Source organism: Camelus ferus, chromosome 13 (genome assembly GCF_009834535.1).
Source record: "Camelus ferus isolate YT-003-E chromosome 13, BCGSAC_Cfer_1.0, whole genome shotgun sequence".
Lineage (NCBI taxonomy): Eukaryota > Metazoa > Chordata > Mammalia > Artiodactyla > Camelidae > Camelus > Camelus ferus.
The window spans coordinates 63,230,118-63,253,067 of NC_045708.1; the positions used below are offsets into that span (position 1 = coordinate 63,230,118).

General features: G+C 42.4%; 1 protein-coding gene across 1 annotated transcript in view; it reads right to left on the bottom strand.

The window, feature by feature from the left end:
• The window catches only part of LOC102505313 (uricase), a 29,537-nt gene extending 6,907 nt beyond the window's left edge, over positions 1-22,630 (bottom strand). The window contains exons 1-5 of the mRNA XM_006190177.3: positions 22,535-22,630; positions 12,729-12,947; positions 10,813-10,929; positions 10,633-10,711; positions 682-868 (exon numbers count right to left, since the gene is read on the bottom strand). Of these exons, the coding sequence (XP_006190239.1) occupies positions 682-868; positions 10,633-10,711; positions 10,813-10,929; positions 12,729-12,947; positions 22,535-22,564 (632 nt within the window). The 5' untranslated portion in view covers positions 22,565-22,630. The remainder of the gene's footprint in view (positions 1-681; positions 869-10,632; positions 10,712-10,812; positions 10,930-12,728; positions 12,948-22,534) is intronic.
• Positions 22,631-22,950: the final 320 nt, after the last annotated feature.

The window sequence follows — 22,950 nt, forward strand, 5'->3', positions numbered from 1 at the left end:
TCTGTGACTGCCGTCTCATTTTGCGTTTAGCCTACGGTGACCAGCTGTCCCAGTTTGCCTGGGACTGAGCGGTTCCCTGGGATGTGGGACTTTTGGGGTTAAAATCAGGAAAGTCCTTGGCAAACTGGGATGAGCTGGTCACCCTTAGAACGGCCCTCGCTGCATCTGCTATGACGTAGGAAGGCCAAGTGCCGTTATCCTTATTTGACCCAGTGGTTCTGAAAGTGCAGCCCCTCGTCCAACAGCATGAATGTCACTGGGACACGGTGAGAACGTTCTCAGGCCCCATCCCGGGCCACAGAATCAGAGCCTTTTTGGGGGGTGGGGGGGTGGGCTCAGTGAGCTGTAGTTTAACAAGCCCTTCAGGTGGGTCTCATACACAATCACATTTGCATATTGCTGATTTCGTCAGTTAAAAAACAGAGGGTCAAGCAAATCAGGCGACCCACTCAAGGTCTTTATTACAGCTCATAGCGTCCTAGGGTCACCTGCAGATTTACTAACTCGAAGTAAGCTCAGGGTCTTTCTGTGATTCATCAGAAGGGGTTTCTTCCAGTGAGGAGGTTGAGTTGAATGGCTTCCAAGTTTCCCTCTCAGAGGGAAGACTCCAAGAACTCTGGGCCCCTGGCAAAGAGGGCAGACACTGCCTGCACCACGCCAGGCCCGAGCCCTCATGCATACCAGGTGGCGTCAAAGTCCACGTCTCTGCCCGGGTGGTAGCGCCACCTGCAGTACACTTGGGTGGCAAAGATTCGGTCCTTCGTCTCTGGGAGGGTGCTGAATTGGTCCCTGATGAATCCTTCGAATCCGGACTGGGTTGTTTTCAAGACCTTGAGGTCTTTGATTCCAGAATGAATGACTGGACGTCCTGTTTTAAGTCAAAAGGTAAGAGGGGATGAGGTCATAAACAAAACTGTGTCATCTTCCTGTCTAGCCCTAAGGATCCTGGTCATTAAAATGTGGCACACTCTGTACAGACAGCCACATCACTGCCCGTGTTTTCTGTCTCCTCTGAAGTCCAAGTGATGAAGGTGGTGTGCCTGTCCCTCCTCTGTCTGAATTCCACAACTCCCCGCCCTCTCCTGCCCTAGGGGAACTCAAGGTCAGAGGCTAAACCTCCAGGCTGTGTTGAAGCCCACAGGAACGAATACCTTTTTCTCAGCTTGCGCAGGGATAGCTTTTAGGCCAAGTTATCTTTCACATTTTGAGCCCCATCTCGTTCATCAGGCAGTCACGCTGGAATGAGGTAACAAACTCCTCAAAAAGCCGTTCCTCTGTTTGCTCTGTGATGTCCTTTACTGGGGGCAGTCCTCACGCTGACTGTCTACACTGCTGATGGCTCCAGTCACAACCAGACCCTCAGTTCCTTTGTGTTATGAGCCCAGCAAAACCAGACAATGTCATAAACGGGGAGCAGCACAGGCCTGTTTTTTTTTTTTTTTAACCAATCCATTTTTTTAATGTTTAAATTCTTGATATTACAGAACCAAATTGAAATTTATTAACATTCCACTCTTACAGTTCTTATCAACAAACAGAAATAAAATTCATGAGCCAAAAACCCAAGACAAATTAAAAACAGGGAAAAGCTTATAAAACTAAATATGGATCCCTGCATTAATAGCTGAATAGAGAACGTGATTTTTCAATTCTAAGCAGATGATAAAGCCTAAATAGAGACTGTGAAGATGAAGCCAGTGACCCATGAGGCGCAGATTGCCTAAGTGGGTACCCACAAAGGCTTTTGTTTTTTTTGGCTGAACTAAGAAGGGGCAAAGTTGGCTCATGGGGGCCTGGGCAGAGAGGGCAGAGCTGAAAACAACAGAGGGGATGGTACGGTTCTCCTGCAGCCCCTGACATCACCTTATGAAGTGGTGGGCATAACCTGATGCTGATGGGCATAATCTGAAAAAGCTGTTTACTTGTGCTTCAGGCAGTTTTAGCTCAAGGCCCAGGTGACAGATGGGGTACAGAGTCAGCGGGAAGAGTCTTTCTTTCTCTATGTGGACACAATGTACCTCCAGCAGTTTGGTGAAGACTAAAGAACATGGCGCCAGGGGACACCGTGGGAAGCCCCAGGGCACCACGTCTGTGGGGAGCAGCATTCTTTCCAAGGAGCAGGGGCACCGGGTGCAGCAAACACTGGGCAGAGCTAGTGAGGCAGAAGCTGCACACAGTGGGTGCAAAATTCTCCTTGAGCACATGTGAGACAGCCCTCCAGGCTGGGAGAAGGTGGGAGAATTTTGCCAGGAGGCACAGCGGTTCTGTAACGAGAGAGCTGTGGGGCCAGGGGAACTCGGGAATTAACATCACCACGGCCTTATCCGTGTGGGCAGGCTGGCGAGGCCAGGACGGTCAGGGCCACTTGGGTACAAACCCCCAAAAGCAGCGTGCCAATGCAGGATGACTGAGGTCACCTCTTTCCAGTCTTGAAGTTAATCCACACTAGTGTCTATCCTTTTTGGCCTATTTAATCATAAATCAACAGCTGGAAGTATCAGGCATCACTATGCTGTACGTGGTCTCTGTGGAAGAATAAGAATGTATCCATGATCCTTAATCAGAATCCTGGGCAGCTCTTAATAACCCAATGATTTACATCTCCTGTGTGATTTCAATTGCTGTGGTTAACTCAGGAGCTGCAGAGTTTCAGAAGTAGGTAAATAATGGCTATATTTTGGTATTTTCCCAGCCACATGTGTGTACCAGAGAGAGCAGCGGCCATGGTTAGTGTTAGATCTGCTAATTAAGTATGTGCTGATTAAATAAGGTGTTCTGGTCAGAGTGTTCTAGGTTAATGTGGTAAAACAGAAAATGGTACTTGTTTCCCATGCTGAAGTTCCCACTGGAAGCTATATCTGAGGAATAATCACAAGAAAGATACCAGAAATGACTTAATGCCTTAAGTTGGCTGAGTAGATCAGATTCTAAATGTAAAAAGACACGATTCTGCAAAATCAGCGTTTCTAAATGCGTGTAGAGCTGATCCAAGTGAGTCTCAGTCTCAGGCCCGAGAGAACTGCAAAAGCAATCAGTAAGTATCTGTTGAACTGAATGAGTGCAATAAAATTGATTCACATTAACAACTTAGTCTCTTTTTCTTCTAGACAGTTCTCCCCTGTCAATCTTTACTATTTCCCTTCCTGATCTGCCCCCTCCCCTCAACTTTCACACAGAGCGTGGCAGGAGGAGAAGGTGAGGGCATCAACACTGGCTGAGAACATCCTGTCAGCATCCTTCTGGTCAGAAACTGGCAGAGGAGGAGTTTGAACTCAGCATCCCATTATGAGATTTCATGCTTTTCTTCTCCCTTTTGGGGTCCCTCCCCATCCTCACAATTCCTCCTTCTTTTTACTCTCCCCATTTCTGTACTATAAGAGGACTTTCCAAAAGACAAGAAAGCTGCCACCTCCATTCCACTATGTGCTTTGAGGGCTTCAGACAGAGCCCCCAGCCTGAAAAATACCAACTCCATTGGTTCAAAATGAACATTAAAGCATCACTTTTAGAAATGGCCCTATATGTCTTGAAAACATTGTATTATTTAAAAATTTCCTATTGAAATAGAAAGACCCCTTAAAGGAGTGACTCCTTAACCTTTACAAACTAATATAATTTACTTCCAATCATAATCCCTTCTAGAAAAAAAATCCTATAGAAAATAAACTTGGATTTGCAATCAGGAGTGGGGTTAGAACAAGCAGTGGGGAACCCGTGAAGAGGGATAGAGAGAAGGTGAAGGAAACCAAAGGCAAACTTTATTTCTACTTTCCCTATACAGCTGGCCTTGACCGCCAGCATCCATGTGAGCCGACCAGACTTTGGCTCCTCCAATGGTCTCAGTCATAAAAGGATTTCTGGATGCAGTGTTGAGTCCACAGTCTTGGGACTAGAGTCCTTGAATTCACTCCCGGTGCTCTCAGTGCCTCTCCTCCCCTATTTATGAGCAGTGTTGCCCTGAGAAAACTCCTTACCCTCTCTCTCTACCTTGACTTTTTCATCCCCAGGAGGTGATAATCATAACTATTTCCTGGTGCTGACAGATGTCTAAGATAATACATATAAAGGACTCAGTCAAATGGCTGCCCCATTGGAAATGCTCTATAAAAGTTACATTGATGATTTTGCCACAACTGTTTCTTATTGAGTTCAACCACCTGTAAATATTTCCCATGCTTCACAAAGGCTCATTGGGGTCTAAAACTACTTCTGACATGCCAGCCCAGTCCACGCCAGCCCTGGGATGAGATTTGCTGACCTGGGGGGAGTGTCAGTCTGCCAGGCAACTTTGAAATGATCTACTTTCTTGCTAACGATCTGAAAATGGAGAAGGCAGCTGCATTTTCTAATGTGTTTCGGCCTCAGCTTCTCACCGAATAAAACATCTCATGTTCTCAAAGACGATTCACTACTGCTCTAGTTCAGGCAGAACGCAAACCATCTCCTCTGGCACGCTCGTCATCCTACGAGTAAACAACAACAACAAAAACCTATTCTCTTTGAACGTGAAAAAATACATTTTCTTGGCGCACATTAGACACTCGGGATGAAATCTGGGAGCTTATTTTCCCTTCCCTGTTGGCGATGCCCCAGCTTTCTGAACACTGGTAAAAAAAAAAAACCTGAGCCTTTCAAATTCATGGGCCCATCAACTAAAAATATGATGCCTCACACACTCTAAAAAAGATTCCAAGAAGTAATTCAACCAAAAAGACTGCCCTTTTCTAGGTTCCTTCCCATGAAACCACTTAATCAGCTCTATTTTGCCTTTCGGCCATGGTTATGGAGTGATGCAAAAGCAAGATTTTCCCATTTTACTTTGTTAGAACATAATCTTTTCTAGCTTCTGATGTCCTCCTACACACTTGACAGATTGTGGTTTCTCTCCCCGGGAAGCACGCATCCTACTCCTTGAGCTCTCCAAGGGGAAGAAACTCACTGCAAGTTAAGAGAAAATCACCCCGATTCCTTACCTACGCATCAGGTGTCACAGAGCACAAAGCGTTACTGAGCCAAGAAAAAAAAATCCTGTCACCAAGAGGATAATTGCTTCTACATTTAACACCTCCAAAAAGGACACAAATAGCTACAAGGAGGATATTTTAAAACTATATTAAATCATTCTAGTAGAAAACCTCAAACTTGTAAAGTGCTGGAAACAGTGAAGACCAATTAAATATCATTTGCCTTTGAGAGTCCATTTAGCCCAGGCGGGGAGGGTGGAAGCTCTCTCTGTGCAGCTCTGGCTCTGGACGGGAGAGATGGCATCCCCCAGATGGAGGACCGTTCACTGGGCTGTTGTACAACTAGGTGGTGATCAAGATGATTTTAAAAAGATCTTGGGTTTGCCAAGAACTTTTCTTCTGGAATAAGATAACTGAGGAGTTACCTTATCTTGGCATCAAAAGGACATCGGCAGCCTTCTTGGCAGAGGCTGCCTCTGTCTGTCTCCCACTTTCCCCACCTCATTTCATCCGCCTGCCCTGCTTGACACCTCTTAAATCCATTCTCCTCCGGGACTTAAGTTTCATCAATCCCCTTCCTTAAGACCATCCTCCTGCGCCTACTAGTCTCCACGTCAATAGATTATTTTTCACCACCAGAAGGCAGTATCTCTTACTTGAAATCTCATTCCTGTATTTGGATATGCTTTAGTTGAGTTTTTATAATTAGTGTCAGATTGGGAGAAATTTGATGCTTAAAGAATTGGGAATTATAATTCAAATTGTGTGTGTGTATGTTCCATGTAACACCTGCAACGACAGCCTGCATCACAAACGCGGAGCCCAGCTCTCCCCTCGGAGCTTGGGAAGTCACAGATGTAACAGCGGCCCTCATCCCTGCAGTGAGCAGACGTCTCTCTCTCTCTCCCAGATTCTTCCATGGAACTAGCAGACTTTGAAACAGCTAAAAGTATACTTCATGATGTAGCTTAAAAGATACACTGGGAAAAAAATAGGGTAATGGGAGTTTTACAGCAATTCTCAGGGCCTAAAATGGGTGCTTGAGATTCAGCAGGCTTTCTATAAATGTTTGTTCAATTGATAAGAATAAATCCAGCCTACAGGAGAAACCCAGTTACACACCCTGCTGGGAAGGGCTGCAGGCTGCATGTGTGACTGAGCGCACGCGCTTGAGGGGGCAGAGTCCTCACCCTCCCGGCCAGCCCCGCACCAAAGGCCCAGCTGGGAGGTTGGTACCAGCAGCCTTCCGCACGTGAACTGGGGGGCGTGTGTGTGAAAGATAATGATTACTTTCTTCAGCTAAGCTTATGCAAGGGCATTTCTTATGACAACGATCGTACACTGACTCACCTCGCAATATTTACTGTTCTAGCTCTTGAATAATAAGCAAACTAAGAATTAAACTTTGTTAGCAAAAAACACATAGATCCCTACTCTCCAAAAAGGGACAGAGTACAAATGTCATCTCCACACACACAACACAGAACGACACACACATTCAGGAAGGTGTGCACACACACACTGCACACACCCTCGGCAGCAGGCGCCTCCTCCCCTGGCGACCCGTGCCAGCCCGCATGCCGTCAGAGGGGCGCTGGACGCGAGACGAGTCAAGCTGGAGCCCTAGGGACACTGCCACGGAGATCGCAACACCTTGAAGCTTTCTGCAGAAAGGAAAGCTTTTGGCCTGATTCTGATGATTAGTTTTTCCAATCCACAGCCGCCAGGTGACTAGAATTCTGGCTGATGATAGTTCCTGGTAATTCCTGGAAAGAACAGGGTGTGAAGAGCAGTCTGTTTGCTTCCTATGATCAGCAGAGCCCTGTATCTGGCTACTCCACTTCCACCTCCAGGGATCTGCGAAATATTCTCGTGGACAGAGGTCATCAGCGACGCCTATTTGCCAAACTGCACACTCTCTCCAGTCTCTGTTAACCCAACTCCTTAACCTCCTGTGGCAGAGACCGCTAGCTCTTCATCTTCCTCCCGGGCCTTAGCTGGACTACATTTCCTGGCCTTCCTTGCCGTTAGGCGTGGCCGTGAGACGGGGTTCCCTCCCGCTGCTGTGCTCTGTGCTGCCTTCAGAACCTGGTGTTCGGCTTGAGGGATCTGCTTCCTCCTGTTGCTCCTCCAAGCTCTGCCCCTCTCCTGGTTGTCTGGGATGGGGATCTACTCTCAAGGTGGCACCAAAAAGTAAGGATGAAAAATGTCTGATTATATCAACCGGGTACTTGAATAACTTCCAGGAGCAGAGCATCCTCCAAACACGCGCGCGCACACACTTAACTCCACTTTTACAAAAGGCGGTGAACTTTGTGTGCGGAGCCACTGCACCGAAACCTACTTGTCATGCATTCTGTTACCCACTAACTATCCCTCCTTTCTCGAGATGTATTTTTCTTTTGCATCCATGACACCGTCTCCAATCCTCCTCCTATTTCTCTGGCCATTCTTCTTTCCCATCCTTTACACTGTCCAACCCTTAAGCTGGGGAATTTTCCCCAGGCCCCTCTCATCTTTCCTCTTCTCCCTTTATATGTTTTTCTGGAACGTTCTTTCTTCCCCATGGCTTGACCTACCATCAGTCTCCAAATCTATCTCTGTCCCTTGTTCCCAAACTCACCAGCTTCCCCGTGAAATTTCCTCAGTGCATGTATTCTTCCTAGTCAACTCCGCTAGGCTGCTGACTTTAGGGTAACTTTAACCCCTCCTTTTCTCCAACCTCCCATCCCTACTCAACTACTCAGACCTATTAAGTACACTTCAGAAGTGCTTCCTATAATGCCTCTCCCCCACCTCTGCAGTCTCTCCATGTCTACTTTTACTGCCTTCCTTCAGACTCCATCATTTCTTCAACATCTCATTACTGCCGGTTTCTCCAGCCAGTTCACTACAACCTTGGTCAAAATTACTAATCAGCACACACTATACATTAAGCCCCTCCGTGGATTTCTATTGTCATGCTAAATAATAATAATAATAATAATAATAATAATAATAATAACAATAATAATAACAATAACAACAACAACAACAACAACAATAACAACAACAACAACAACAGCTATCTTTCTTATGTGCCAGGTACTGGGCTAAACGCTTTACATTAAGATTTATCTCTGTTAATTACCTGGACAGTTGTTGAGGCAGACACTGTTATCCTCATCTTACGAGTGAAAAACCACTGAAGTAGTGTATGCAACTTGCTTACAGCCACAAAGTTATTACTTAGTGGAGCTCAACTTCAGAGTCTGATTCCAAGGCCTGTGGGCTTATTAACTACCGTGTAAAACTGCCTTTGAGTCACCGATCTCATTAGTATGCTACATGAGGCCCAAACCAACCTCTTCATCTTCATCTGCTCCTTCCATTCTAAAAACTGGACCCTTCCAAGCTGCTGTCATTCCTCAAACGCTTTCCCCTTTCAATACGAAAATGACTTGCCCACTAGGGTGATCCGCATGAGGCAGGCGCAGATGAAAATAGTTTAGTTTCCCTTTTCCACTCCTTTACGATTCCTACCCATATACGTTCTGTTTCTTCTGCTGGTAATTTCCGTTCCTCCTTCTATGCCCAGTACGCTCTGAATCATTTTTCAGAAGTCATTTGGAATATTTCCTCCTCCCTGTCAAACTTTCCAAACTGTCCCTAGAAAGTTAATTTTCTGCACCTCTTTGCTCCCATCCCATAACTTTAATTCCTTTATAAGGGTCTTTAGCCTTTCATATTGCAATAAATCTTTTTATAAGTCTATCTCCTACTGTTCATCTACTGGGAACTCACCACGGTCAGAGAATGTCTTATTCACCTCTGAATCTACTGCCCCTCGTATACATAAAAAGTCCTCAGAATCACTGTTGAATGAATAGTGTTTCCATGACTGACATTACTATATTTCATAGAGGCTCTCATTTTTTTAGTTAGCTCTCCTGAAATCTAGTTCTAGCCCCTGCTATTATTTTACATAACTGAAAGTAGAATAAGGAATATGCTAAGTAATTGCAAAAATCACCTGAAATGGTTTAGAGCTGTGCTAACCAACATGGATAGCCACTAGCCACATGTGGCTATTAAGCATTTGGAAAATGGTAAATGAGAACTGAGATGTCCTCTAAATATAAAGAATTTCAAACACTTAATTTTAAAAACATGTTAAGTATTTCATTAGTAATTTTTATATTTGCTATATACTTAAGTGGTATTTTATATATATTAGGTTAAATCAAATGTATTATTAAAATTCTTTTTGCTTTTCTGATGTGACTACTAGAAAATTTTAAAATTAGATAGATAGCTTGCATTATATTTCTGCTGGGAAGTGCCAGTTTAGAGTGGTTTGTACAGGAAAACACTGGCCTGGGGTATCAGGAAACCTTTCTTTCTCTCGCTCCTCCAAAGTCACACACAAAAGGCAAGAAGGAAGGAAGGAAGGAAGGAAAGGAAGTTACATCTTAACTAACAAACAGCTCAGTCAGCAAGTGAATGTTTCACATGACTACCCATTTGGGGGGTTAAAAAAATCATTGTCTCTTCAACTTAACTCAACAACTAGTCATTTGGTCTCCTTTACAGGATAATAATTTCATAACTGTTAGTTAAACACTGAGAAGGCCCTGGCTGTGTCTAGAATTCAACATAAAAAGGGAAAAATATTACATGATAGGCTACAATACTAGGACTTTCTAAGGGATGGCATTATCCAACAGAACTCAGAACAGGAGGGAGTTAATATTTAATTAACCTTTTAATATTTCTGCAGTTTATGAGATGCCACCTCAAATTCTTACTAAAGTAAGCTAGAGAAGAAAGAGAAAGAGACATACAAAGAAAAGAAAAAGAGACGAATGAGCAGGAAAGAGGAGGAGAGGAGAAGAGAGAGAAAAGGAAAGAAAAATAGAAGAGAAAAACGTTCAGAGTCCACATTCTCAATTTATAATGACCATTAAAGTTTATTTTTTTTTAGGATTGAGATATTTCTACTATGTTGGCTTCATGGTTCTTTGAGATATTCCAGTCTAACTCTTCGCCATTTACTGAACTCTGCTCTGACAACCTCAACAAATCAATGAAAGACGAGCTTTGGGAATTTTAATATTTGCTAAGTTCAATCATCAGTACTAATAAGGTCTGTATTGTAATTATTTCCACAGTTAATTTTTAGATTTCTTGGTAAACAGAAAGAATTAGATCACTGTCATTGTTATTTTAAATGAGGTCCATTTCATGGTAATTATAGTAGTATCAGTGGTTTTATCATTACGACAAATAGAATTTTAAGGAAACTTGATTGTTACTTACTAGGTATTTCCTATAAAGGTTATTACAATCATAATATGGCATAGTACCAAAAGCAGCAGTCAGAAAATTCAGAGATTCGGGTTTTTGTCAGTCTGCACATTTTTTTTACCCCTTGCCTCAAGATCAGGCAATAAAAATGATCTACTCCACTCCACAAATTTGTTGCAAAGGGTATTATTCCATTTTTATATTTTTAAGATAAAAAAATTGATAGTTCTTTAATGTAATCTAAGGTCACAATGCTCATTCCCATCTCAGATTTAAAAGACTTCAAAATTCTCTAAGGTTTTCCTTCATGTTAATAAACAGAGAAAAAAAGAAAAAACTGATATTGCTATTGCAGAATCAAAACATGAAAAACACTTCTCACCACTCCTCATCTGCTCAACCTCACAGAAGCGCTTTTCAGTGGGAGTATAAATAAATGCATGGACATGCTTAACTCCATTCTGAAAATTAGAAAAAAAAAGTTTCCAATAAAATTTCAGCATATATCATAAAACCAACTTCTTAATTTAATTAAACTGAAAGCATAAATAAAGAAGGAAACCTTTTCAAGACGCTTCCAAGGAACTTCTTCCACACAGACTCCAACTCGGATGACATGATTAAAGGAAGAAAGGAAATGCTCACAGACATGCATGGCAAAAGTTTCTATGCTTTTAATCTGTAAAGAGAAACAAATGCTAGTGATCAGAAATACTTGCCCCACTTAAAAATCATTTTTAAATATCCACAACACTCTATTTCCTGATGAAATGCTTTTTTTTTTTAGAATCAGAGAAACAAAGAATTAGAAACAGTCTTAGAGATGAACTGGTCTTTATCCTAATTTTTGCAAGGGCTTCTAAGTGTGGTTAATAGATTGCCACCACCAGGTGAGAATACCCTGTTTTTAAAAGAAACTTGTTTGCAGGAGGGGATGTGTCCATCAACGGATGAGCAAGAAGTTATCTTAGCATTCAGATTCTCCTCATGCTGAGCTCGGCCATCACCTGTGCCAGCGGAAGTCCTGCAGTATGCTCCAGAACACCCTGCTCCCTTTACGAGGCTGGCCAACAGGCCTCCCAATTTCCCAAGGAAAAATGTCCATGAAGGGTCACTTCAGCTCCCTTGCCTTGCAAACAGGCCTCCTAGTGACCATCCCCAGCTCAGCTCTCTACCCCTATAAAGCAGCTCCCTACGTCCACACAAATTCTTCATACTAATCTCTAGGCAATATTTTATGGTCCTAGTACAGTCTACAGATTATTTATGGCTTTGCCTGTAATTCAGGTAAACTATTTACCTATAATCAGATTTCTCCAAGATAGTTTTATTTTATACCTGTTGACCCAGAATAATTATAAATAAGCATTCCATTTCACTCTCAAAGTATCCTGGTACGGATAAGAAATTACATTCTATCTACAATGAATGGACTTAAATTATTTTTAATATCTAGGGCCGTTCCTTCACTTTTCTGTACCTCTCACTCAGTACAGGAAATAAAAGAATTTGTGTTACTTGGCCCTATGCTATATCACAGCATAGAGGCTTATTTTCAATGTAGTTTTTTAAGAAAGCAATGGCTTTTTCCAGAGCCCTGTGTAGGCATTCTGATCAGCAAGAGAAAGGTTCAGGGTGGAGAGAGGCCTTGCAGAAATAATATTCCAATTATTTTGCTCATTTCATGTATTATGGGTATGAATTTCATGCAAAAGCATTAGAAAAGAAGCTTTCCAGTCTACACGTCTTGCCTTTCTAGGCTTCTCAGCCAATGAAAAAAAAAATTATCTTGAGTTGCTCAGAAATCTGCTGGTCGTCCAGCACGGCTTCGTTCACACTTGAAGAAACCTGACATAGAAGTGCTAAAAACTCAGATTCTGTTAGTTCCAAGATCCTTTCAATGGGTATAATTACCACCAAATAGGGACACTATGTGGTCATGGAGTTGGGAAAATTCGGAAGGCGTTAAAAGTTGGACAAATAGATTTCAAAACGTATCTTATACTCAAGATTTTCTTCTATAGTAATGCCAAGAGGAGAAGTGGTACTTTCTCCTATAAACACCATTCTAGAAGAAAAAAATAACAGGACTCAGAGAAATGCAAGACAAAAATGTGTAAAATTATATTCTGAAATCGTGTCAAGGCCTTGATTTGCCAATGACACTAATTAAGAGACAATGTGTAAATCTGTCAAATAGGATTCTCTACCTAAAAGATGTAGTGAGTTGAGAACCAAGAAAAGGGAACAAAGGAGAAAAAAAAAAAAAGAAGAGAACAAAGAGGTGAGTTTAATTAAAAAAAGATTTTCTGTAAAGCTGAGAATATTAGAATAGAAAAGGAAAAATTTTAACTAGCTTAAACGTAAAAATAGGGTTTGAAGTTAAAGGGAACTTGAAATAAGCAAGTAATACCCTCATACTATAATACAGTGAATTCTGCATCAAGACGGGCATCATCTAAGAAGTATGCGACATACGCCTTTGGTCTTTGCCAGGACATGAACTGTGTTCTTCATGGTGTCTGTGGGGATGATGTCTGCATTATCCCCATACAGGTAGTCTTTTCTGGAGCTCAGATTAAGTTCCACCGAAGTTGCCACCTCTTTAATGCTGTGATATTTTCCATTTCGCTGAACACGAAGAACTTTGACCATATCCTTCCCATAGCCAGTTTGGACAAACTCCACTTCATCGTTCTGCAATGAAAATGATCGTTACTGAAGAAGGCTAAATGAAAGCAAGAAGTCAGCTGTAATTTCTTTAAGTCTTAATTTTATCATGTAATTATGAAAGATGAGAGTTGGAGTGTTCATGAAAGCAAGATCACGCCCTACCTTTGTAGAGGAAAGAGAATTTGTATGGAGGGAAGAGGAACAGATAAAAATATATCAGATTGGTCTGAAGAGAGACAGGGAGATGACTCCCTTGATAACAATAAACAACAATAAAAATAACAGTACCTCCTGAGCCAAACTATTTACTGTCTTATTTAATCTCTACTAACCTAACCCTTATATCAGCTCTGTGAATTAATATTCCCATTTTGTAGAGGGAGAAACTGAGGTTGGAAGAGTTGAAGTGACTTGCCCTTGTTAGTAAAGGACAGAGGCAAGAGTTCAACCTCAGGTCTGTTGACTCCAAATTGTGCCTTCTAACTACGACGTAAACTGCCTTCCTCTATAACACTTTCTTATTCTGTTAACTGGAATACTTCCCCTTTTTTATAGAGAGTAGTATTCTAGAGAAAATGCCCTGTGATCAATAAAAACAATTTGAAAATCGCTTCTTCTACTTGCTGCCAGGAAGAAGAGTAATTAGTGACAGGGTCCAGATTACCTTCAGCAGTGCAGAACCAGGGCCATCTGGCTGCAGGGAAAGCAATGCTTTTAGCAAAGAGACACTTAATAAAAGCCGAGTGATTGATTCATGAGTACCCCTACCTGAAGCTTGCTAGCGAACACATCCATCTTCACTGCGCGCCTAAGACTTGTCCCTGGGCCTTGTTGGTGTTTAAAAGAAGAGGCAGGAGGGAGCAGACGGACAGAAAAACCTATTCCATTTGGCATGAAAATTAACATTGAAATGGTCATGAAAGAAGGTGACACAAATAAAAGTAAATTAAAAACAATATGCAGTGAGAGTCTGGGGAAGGTCACAAAGAAGGAACCTCACGTGCTGGTCGCACACAGGTGACATGCTTAGATAGATCAAGGGCTGCCCCAAAATCTGCCTGCAGGAAAAAACTCACCAGATCCTCTGGGAGGAATTTTAAAATACTCGCCAACATCAGGAGTTACTGTCATATTCTCCGTGAAAGTGTGGCGGGGAGGCTGTCTTCAGTCTCGGGACTAGAGCCCGGGAGGGCATGTTGATTACTGATCACACCCTGAGGGTTCGGGTGTCTGAACTCAGTGCTTCCTCTGCAGGAGGGACACATTTAAGGACCATCTTCAAGAAAAGTGTCAACAAGAAAACCTGAAGAGCAACGTAACGGATCCTAGTAAGAAACAGTAGTGACCGGGAAGGAGGCACTGTTGTGCAGTTGTGGTGGCTGTGAAATCGGACCAGGTCCAAATGCTGCCCTGCCACTTACAGCTTTGTGGCTTGTGACAAGTAATTGGATGTCTCTGAGCCTCAGTTTCCCGCTTTGTACAAATGGAGATAACCACCCTTACTTGTAGAGTTTCTGGTGAATGTGCAAGGCCTGGCTCAGTTCCTAGTACCTAGCGGTGCAGTGAGGTCCACCCCAGCCAGAGTGGCCATGTCAGGCCTGGCTGTGGCTGTCACAGCAGCAGAGACAGCAGAGGAGACCTTGAGGAAGATTACTAGTTTCTAGAGTGGGGAGCGCTGCTGGCAACAGCAGAAGGATGCTGTTGCTATGTACTGAACCACAAGGGAGGAAGGCCCCTGACTGGCTTGGGGTCCCTGGATGGTATGCACTGGGGTCCAGGACCAAAGGTCTCTGAGATCTTCCATCGTCCTCAGCACATGATGGGACTCAACAAACATTATTCTTTAGTCCTATCCCCTGTCACTGAATGCTCAGGCTACAGTAGGTTCATCTGTCGGAAGCAAGTGGTATGTGAGATACATAGAAAGGTTAAATGATAGCTACCCTTCACATCCGCACCCCTGCTCACCTCTCCAGCTTCGCATCCTGCCGCACCCCATTTCAAACTCTGCTTCAGCTATCTTGAGCGAATTGTGGTTGCCTGGGCCCTGCATGCTTTCTCTGCCTGTAGGCCTTCGGAGCTGTTATTCCTTCTTTCTGGAACATTCTTTCTCTTCCTTGGTACCCAACTACCAATCTCTTCACCTGCCTAACTTCTTTAAGTCTCAGATGTCATTTCCACTAGGTGATCTGCCCCAGCCCTCCTAGTCTGGAGTGGGTGCCCCTTCTATGCGCTCTCTGAATACTCTGTTTTCGCATTATCAGAGTCTTTATCAAATTGAATTACAGTTGCCTCTTCATGTGTGATTTGTTCAAAAACAGGAAGCTATGAAAGTGGAAACATTTCTCTCTTGGTCACCATGGCAACCCCAGAGCTCTGCAGAGTGCTTGGAACACAAATAGGTGCTTAATAAATGTATCGTGAATGAGTGAAAGCTGTACTGCCACCTGCCCCGCTTGGGTGATGACATGGAATAGTTCAGGGAAATATCCCCAAGATTTCAATACAGGAAGAGCTGCTTCAGCTCAGACCCCGATCAGGAAGTTCCTCTTCCTAGGAGAGTGGGGATGGCAACTTTTGCCCTCCAATCACCACAGCCTGGGGATCACAGGCAGAGCTGGCCAAAAACTAAAGGCCCAGGAAGGGTAGACAGAGTCAGCCACACAGCACCAAGTGTTTACACTGCTAACGAGGCAGAGCACTCCAGCACAGTGCGGCCACCCTGGGGTTCGTGTGTGACATGCACGGGAGGGGTCAGCACTCCTTAGCCGGCTCCTGCCTGAGCCTCGGAGCTCCAGCAAAGCTTGAGTAATCACGTTTACGAGCAGTGAGTCAGAATAAAGAGGACACAACCTTCTGAGGCTGGAGCAGGTTTGAACAAGAACAATAGGGGACACCCAAGAGTCTCTCAGCAGGACCTGACAGAACAGAGAATGGCCCAGACCAGACTGAGGCTGGTCTCCACAAGAACTTCTCCCCAGGCCTGCAGTCAGAGAGATCAGAAGTCGGTGCCAGCACCCTACTGTGTATAATGCACAGTATGGGGTGGAGACCAATGTCCAAGGCAATAAACAGTGACACACGGAGGTAGCTCTCGTCTGGAGGGTGGGCGGGTGGCTGAGAGGATGGGGCCAAGAGACAGACCCTCTTCTGCTGCCTATAAGCTCTGTGAATGGGGGCAAGTTTCTTCATCTATAAAATGAATAATAGTAGTGCCCATCTCTCAGGGTTACTGTGAGGACTGCATGACAAAAAAAAAAAAAAAGCACTTAGAAAAATGCCTGGCAAATAGTAAGTGTTCAATAAATGTTAGCTATGATTATCATTGATAAATAATCATTATATGTCATGTTTTGCGTCAAGGGGTCCTTCCAGTTACCATTAGAGAGAAATACTCAGACTGCACACCGGTCCAGAGCCCTGGTGGCTGGTGGATATAGCTCAGTGGTACAGCACATACTTAGCATGTAACAGGTCCTGGGTTCTACCACAGTACCTCCATTAAAAAAAAAAAAATCAGAGCCAGGGTGGCTAAAACCAAGGGCTGCTGCTATGAGAAGGCCTCCTTGTGTCTTTGTACTTCGGTTGTCCTTCCTCAGGCTTGTGTGGCTTGAGGGAACAAAGTTATAAGAGGAAACTTAATTTCCTAGAGTAATACTCTGGACAAAATATCAGTAGGAGTAAATCTATACTTGGCTCTGCACAAGTAAAATCTCCTTTTCTGAGACATGTCTTGAAATATAAAGGGATAAGAATCATTGCTTGCCTGCAAGTGATGTTGGAGTGAACGCTCAGAGATTTTAAATGAATCTTCGGCATTTTCACTGCCACAGTGAGACAGTGAGCGTTCTCTCGTTTCCAGGCCACACTGAAAGCGATCTAGGTTGTCACGACAGGTCTGGGGCTTCTCAGCCTGGAGTCTGTTAACCTTTCTAAGGCCCAGAGGGTGGATTTCAGGTGGAGAAATACCAGAAAAGGTAAGGGCGGACTTTTATCAATTTAAATTCTAAAATGACTAGAATTTTCTCTCGAGTATTAGGAGAGCTTCTGTAAGCATATCTCTACCCTGCATAACAGAGAGAAATACGGAACTGCTGGCTATTTAGGACCCATCACACGTGTTTAAATCTCAGTCCAGTTGCAGTGCGCACTGATGGATGGAAGAACTGTGCGTGGAGATGTGCCTCCCTCGCTCTGTCTTTGTAATGTGCTAGAGAAGTTCTTCCAATTCTCTGCCTGGATTTTCCCTCCGCCTGGCTATTTTCTTGGGCATCTGTGAACAAAACGTTGAACTAATATGAGAAAAAGGAGCACTCATATGAACAATCTTAATATCACTTCAGTGACCTTAATAACACATGATGATAAGAACAATAATGATGAATAATAACCTTAGAGGCAGCTGGTATATTTTTGGCTGCCTAGGATCTACTAAATGTCAGATGGAAAAATATTGATATCTGGTAGAAAATGTCATGTTGCTTTAGGCTGTAGAGTGGCTTATTTTTACTGTCAAGGGGGGATATGCCTTGAGTTATGTTCAAAGTGTGGCTCTGAAGGGATTTGTCAGACAGGTGGTTCAAGCACAGTGTAACTCATATGCATAATCAGGGTAGAAAGGGTGACCTGATTCCTAATGAAGGCTCCATTTACAGGTGCTCAGTTACATTCATACTTCAGCCTATTACAAAGGGAGAGGACTTACCACTAAATGCCAAGGGAAATGCTAATTTTCCTGGCAGCCTCTCCATAGGACCGATAGCCTTAGGGCAGGGGACTGGAACAAGACCTCAGGGGCCTCTAGGACTAGGGGCAGGGAAACTCACAACGGAAGAATTGATGGAGACCTCCAAGTATGCAGTTGGAAGGAAATTTTACTGAAATGCATAGACTAAAAGATTTCTCTTTCCTAATGTACAAGTCTTGAAAATAGAAATAATAGTAGCAACTACTTAGTGAGCATTTTGATAATGTGTTGGGAAATTTGCATATATGATTTCCTCTAATCCTTTACAAGACCCCTGTGAAGTAGGTATTCATATCCAAGTTTGACAAACAAGGACACTAGGGTTAAGTAATCTGCCAAAGTCGCAGAGTTACTGGGTGACAGAGGTAGAGGAGAACCCAGCCCATTTGCCCCAAATGACATGTTCTTTCCCACTACGTCAGGGTCCTTACACTCACTAGGGGGAGAAAGGAAGCATTCAGATCCCAATAAAGGAGAGAAATGGGCATGCTACTGCAGAAACTTGTATTTCTACACCATTTAAAAATTTTCCATCCATTAAAGACCCATCTTATCTTATCTATTCCTCACAAAATTCCTGTGATTCGGTGGGAAGAACCCCTATTTTAAAATAAACTAGAGCAGTGACGTTAAGGGAGCTTCCCAAGGTCACACAGCTGACAGGGAGACTGGAGCAGGGCAAGGGCTCTCCTGGGACTGTGCCAGACAGAACTCCCCCAGCACTGACAGATGCCCCCTGCCCAAACCATCGCTTTTTCTAGCACTTGTAATTTTTCTAAATTACAGAGGAATTCTAAGCTCAGATGGATTCTGTGCTTATTGCAGGGATGTTTAAAGTGTGAAGAAAGGGGAGGAGGGAAGGGTGATTGCTCTCTGGGGCAGTATGAATATTCAGCTTCAAGCCTTCAACAACGGGGCACTATGGTTGAGGTGAACATTGACTTTTATCTGGATCAGGACCATTGAAAACATGGATGATATAGATTTATTTGAAGTCATTAGAACCATATCCTCAAAGGACTGTTTTTAAGTCCATCTGCAAGGATGAAGAAATAACTGCATCATGACAGAAATGCAAACAAAGTGAGAAGGAACCAGCATTTAATGAGCGCCAGTTATGTGTCAGAGGCTATGTACACAGCATCTCACTGAACCCTGATAGCGTTCTATGAAGGTATAGATCATGAGTCCCACCTTTAGAAAAGGAAGCTGACACTCATGAAGTTAACTAGTTTGGTCAAAACTTCATGGCTAATGAGCGGCAGGGCCAGGCATGAAACCCAGGTCTGCCTGATTATTTTTATGATACTCAGCCACCTCCCTGATATAACATTATAATGAAGTTCTTTATAACGAGATTTTACCTACATACCCACTTTTATTTTATTTCTCTGATAAGATTTAATTCATTCTAAAATCTGCATGACCCCAAAATAGAAATCTCTGAAACCTTTTTCATTCAATCCATCCACTCATCTCTATTTATTTACCTGCTTCTAGGTGACAAGCTCTGCAGTAAGTGCTGGAGATGTAACAGGAAACAAGACAGACGCTGTTCTGCCCTGAGAGTGATTATTCAGTAGAACAAACTTTTTTGGTAAAGAATCAAGAAGTATTTTAGGTTTTGCAGGTTATATGATCTCTGTTGCAAATACTCAGCTCTGCTATTAAAGCATACAGTAGTTACACGTAACACATAAATGAATGAGTGTGGCTGCGTTCAAATAAAACTTTATTTACAGAAACAGAAAGTGGGCTGGATTTGGCCCACAGAAGTTTACTGACCTCTGCTCTCTAGAGGAAGCCTCAGGAAAGTAACCAAGTAATTAGAACACATTGTGATCATTACTCCCATTGAACAAATACAGTGAATTCTAGACACCTAAGCCAGATTAAGAGAGATAGAGGATTGCTTTCAGGAGAAACAGGCAGCCACAAAGCCATCTGAGTGATGAGTAGGAACTAACCAAGTAAAACTGTCTGGTCCTCTTCCACTTATTCTACTTGTGTTTTCCTTTAACTATATTTCTCATGAACAATTCTTTATTTTACAAATACCCAAATACCTGAGTCATTTTGCTGGTCTCATTCCTTTTCATCAAAATAGTTCAAGTCCCTTCCCCCTTCTTCCTGCAACAAGCACATCAACTTTCTCTTTTGGTCTGTCACAGTCTAGATTTTACTCCGTATACTAATAGCCTTCTAAAAGTTTGAACAAAAGTAAAGTTGAACTTCAACATATAACTTTTGCAGTATGTAAATGATACCTCAAAAAGCTATTAAGGTAAGTAAATAAAGCCAGCAGGCTGACTCCCAGGAGTCCTCCCAGGATGACTGAACGTTGATGAAGCCAACATAGACCAGGGTCTGGAGAAACCCAACTTTATCTCAATCTCAAAATTCCCACACATAAAGCTACAAGGAACATAAACTCATAAAAAAATCAAAAGCACACATGGTAGCAAAGTATCACGAGAGAGAAGTAACAGATGGCAAAGTCTGGCCTGCAAAGACTTCAGTACTGGAATTATCAGACATGAAATATAAAATCATGTATTTAATAATTTTACAGAAATAAAAGAGAAGATTGAGACAGCTTCTCCTTGAGATAGAGTGTATCTTCTCTTAAGCAATGAGGAAGCATAAAAAAAGACCAAGAAAATTTGAAACAGACCTTCTAGAAATGCACTAGTAAGTGGATTAAGAAACAGACTGAACACAACTGAAGAAAGAATTAGTCATTTGTCAGAGATAAAGTAATAGATTAATGTTGCCAAAGAGAGAATTAGAGAACAGAAAGACCAATCCAAATAAAGAATCATACTGTACACACACACACACACACATACACACACACACACACACACACACATATATATACACACAGACACACACACATAGGCTTCAGAAGAGCAATTTTAGTCACTAAGTTTGAATAATGAATATTTAACACCATTGATTCACTTCTTATAAACTTTCAGGTCCAAGGTTAGCACATCAATTCATCTTCCCCAACTTTTCTTACTGTTATAACTCCCTTACTCTTTAAACATGCTTACAACACAAAATAGTGGTAGGATCCGAACTCTGTGCCAGATGAACAATAAACCTAATTATTCCCATATGGCTCCAGTTCCTAAGAGCTCACACATGTGTGTCCACCTTTATTTTCATCAATCTCACGTCCAGCTCAAGAACTCTGAGAAGGTCAGAGATCTAATTCCTCAACATGATAAAGGCCATATATGACAGGCACACAGGACACACAGGAGACGGAATATATGAAAGAGACATAAAATGTTCTACAAGGATATGATAGAATGTGGAAGAGGCACAATTCGAAGAGATGAAGACTGAGATTTTCTAGAGTTATTGGATGAATGAATGCAGACTTTCAACTGTAAAATAAGAAGCCCAGTATCAGGTGAAGAACTCTTCTTCACTCACTGTACTTGGCCAAGTTACAATAAAGGGGTTTCCTACTATTTCTAGAGGTAAGCATGTGAAGGAGACGTGGTATTTTCATAGTATTGTACTACATGGGCTTCAGAAGTGGGTAATACTGTGAAAAACATTCTGCCCAGCTTGAGTTTTCTCCATCCATCAAATTCATCGTGCTACTTTCCATATTACTCTGCTGTTTTTAGTAAAAACCCAGGACACACTGGAATATAGGCTTCAGGGTAATGTTGAAATCCCTGGAGCCCTTCAGTGTCCGGTACAGTGTTTAAAACCTGGTGATTGCATAAGGAAGGTTGTTGACTGACAATCAGCATGATCAGGTCAGCAACAGCGGGAGATAAGAAAACTTACTGAGAGTGACAACTGAAAGAAAGTAACCTAACTGTGTATCTCCAGACCATGAAATACGATTAGCTTTCAAAACCAACCTAAACCGGATATCCCGCAGCCCAGACACAGGAAGGGCCCAGGCTGTAGTAAAAATCATCTTAGCTAACATTTGTGGGTCATTTACTATTTGCCAGGCACCATGCTAAGCATGTAATGAGGAAAACACAGGAGGTATTTTATATCTTACTCAACAAACGTTCCTTAACCTACATCACTGAAAACAAGTTGTATATATTCTCTAAATGCATTAATGGTGACTCACCTACTATCATTATGATACCAAAAGGTATCATAAGATAAATAAAATTAAATTTATTTCACTTTAAATAGAAAAGTAAACTTCATGCTATGAAATTTTTTAAAAAATTGATGAAAAGTTTGGGATGGCTGAAAGTCTTTTTTCTGAATGCAGTAAAAACATATATTAAATAAAATAACACCCATGGAGGAATGGTCAGAAAAATGCTTCTTGGTTTACCAATTTGGTAGGTTGAGACACCAGTGCATCACAGCCTTGGCCCCAGGGCAGCGGGTCTGAGAGTTCAGAGTACAGCAGCATCACCCAAAACCTCGTAAATAATTTAGCTTCCTGAGCTCAACTGGAAGGATTCTTATGTAGCCAGTTTGGGTTGAGGTCCACAAATCTGCCCTTGCTGCAGGCCCCACGTGAAAATGTGGGCAGGTGGTCCAGAACATTCCTCACAAAACTATGTCATAGGAGAAATAGAGCCCCAAGCCCTCCCTTCCCTGTGAACCCCAAGAATCCTGAACAACTCCAGCTCAACCACAGAAGTGATCTGATTTGCAAGGGTCCAGGTTCGCCTGATCAGTGACTTTGATCTGGCCCCATAATCAAAGGGATAGAGCAGAGCCATAACGATTTTCAGGCATAAAGTCAACGGCTATTTAATATGACAGTATCTTTAATAATCCATTCGAAAGCATCAAGCACTTAAAGAAATTTCATATGCCTCCCTACCTCTTCTCTCCTCCAAAAAAATAATAATCTCACCTTTTTATGGTCATTATGGTAATGAGCCATTTTCCCTTTGCCTTCAACTTCAGATTCACTTTCAAGAATGAGAAAGAATAATTTGGGCAAAACAGATGCTTGTGACATTTTTTATTTGATGAGTGGTCGATATGTTTACCTGATTGCATCACAACCAATTGGACACCCAGCCCTCTTTGAAGTAAAGCACCACATTGAGTGGCTAAAACCAGGAGGTGGAGAGGATACGTAAACATCTTCAGTAAAATACAGCTGAATTTGCTCTTTCTTTGAAGCAACCCTCTGAAGTACCCTTTAGGAAACGTTTCCTTGAGACAGAGAAAATTACAAGTGATAGATGCCGATTGTTTTTAAGACATAAGGTTTTGTCATTTCTGTTCAATGTGTGACCCACAAGCATTTGCTCTCACTCACAG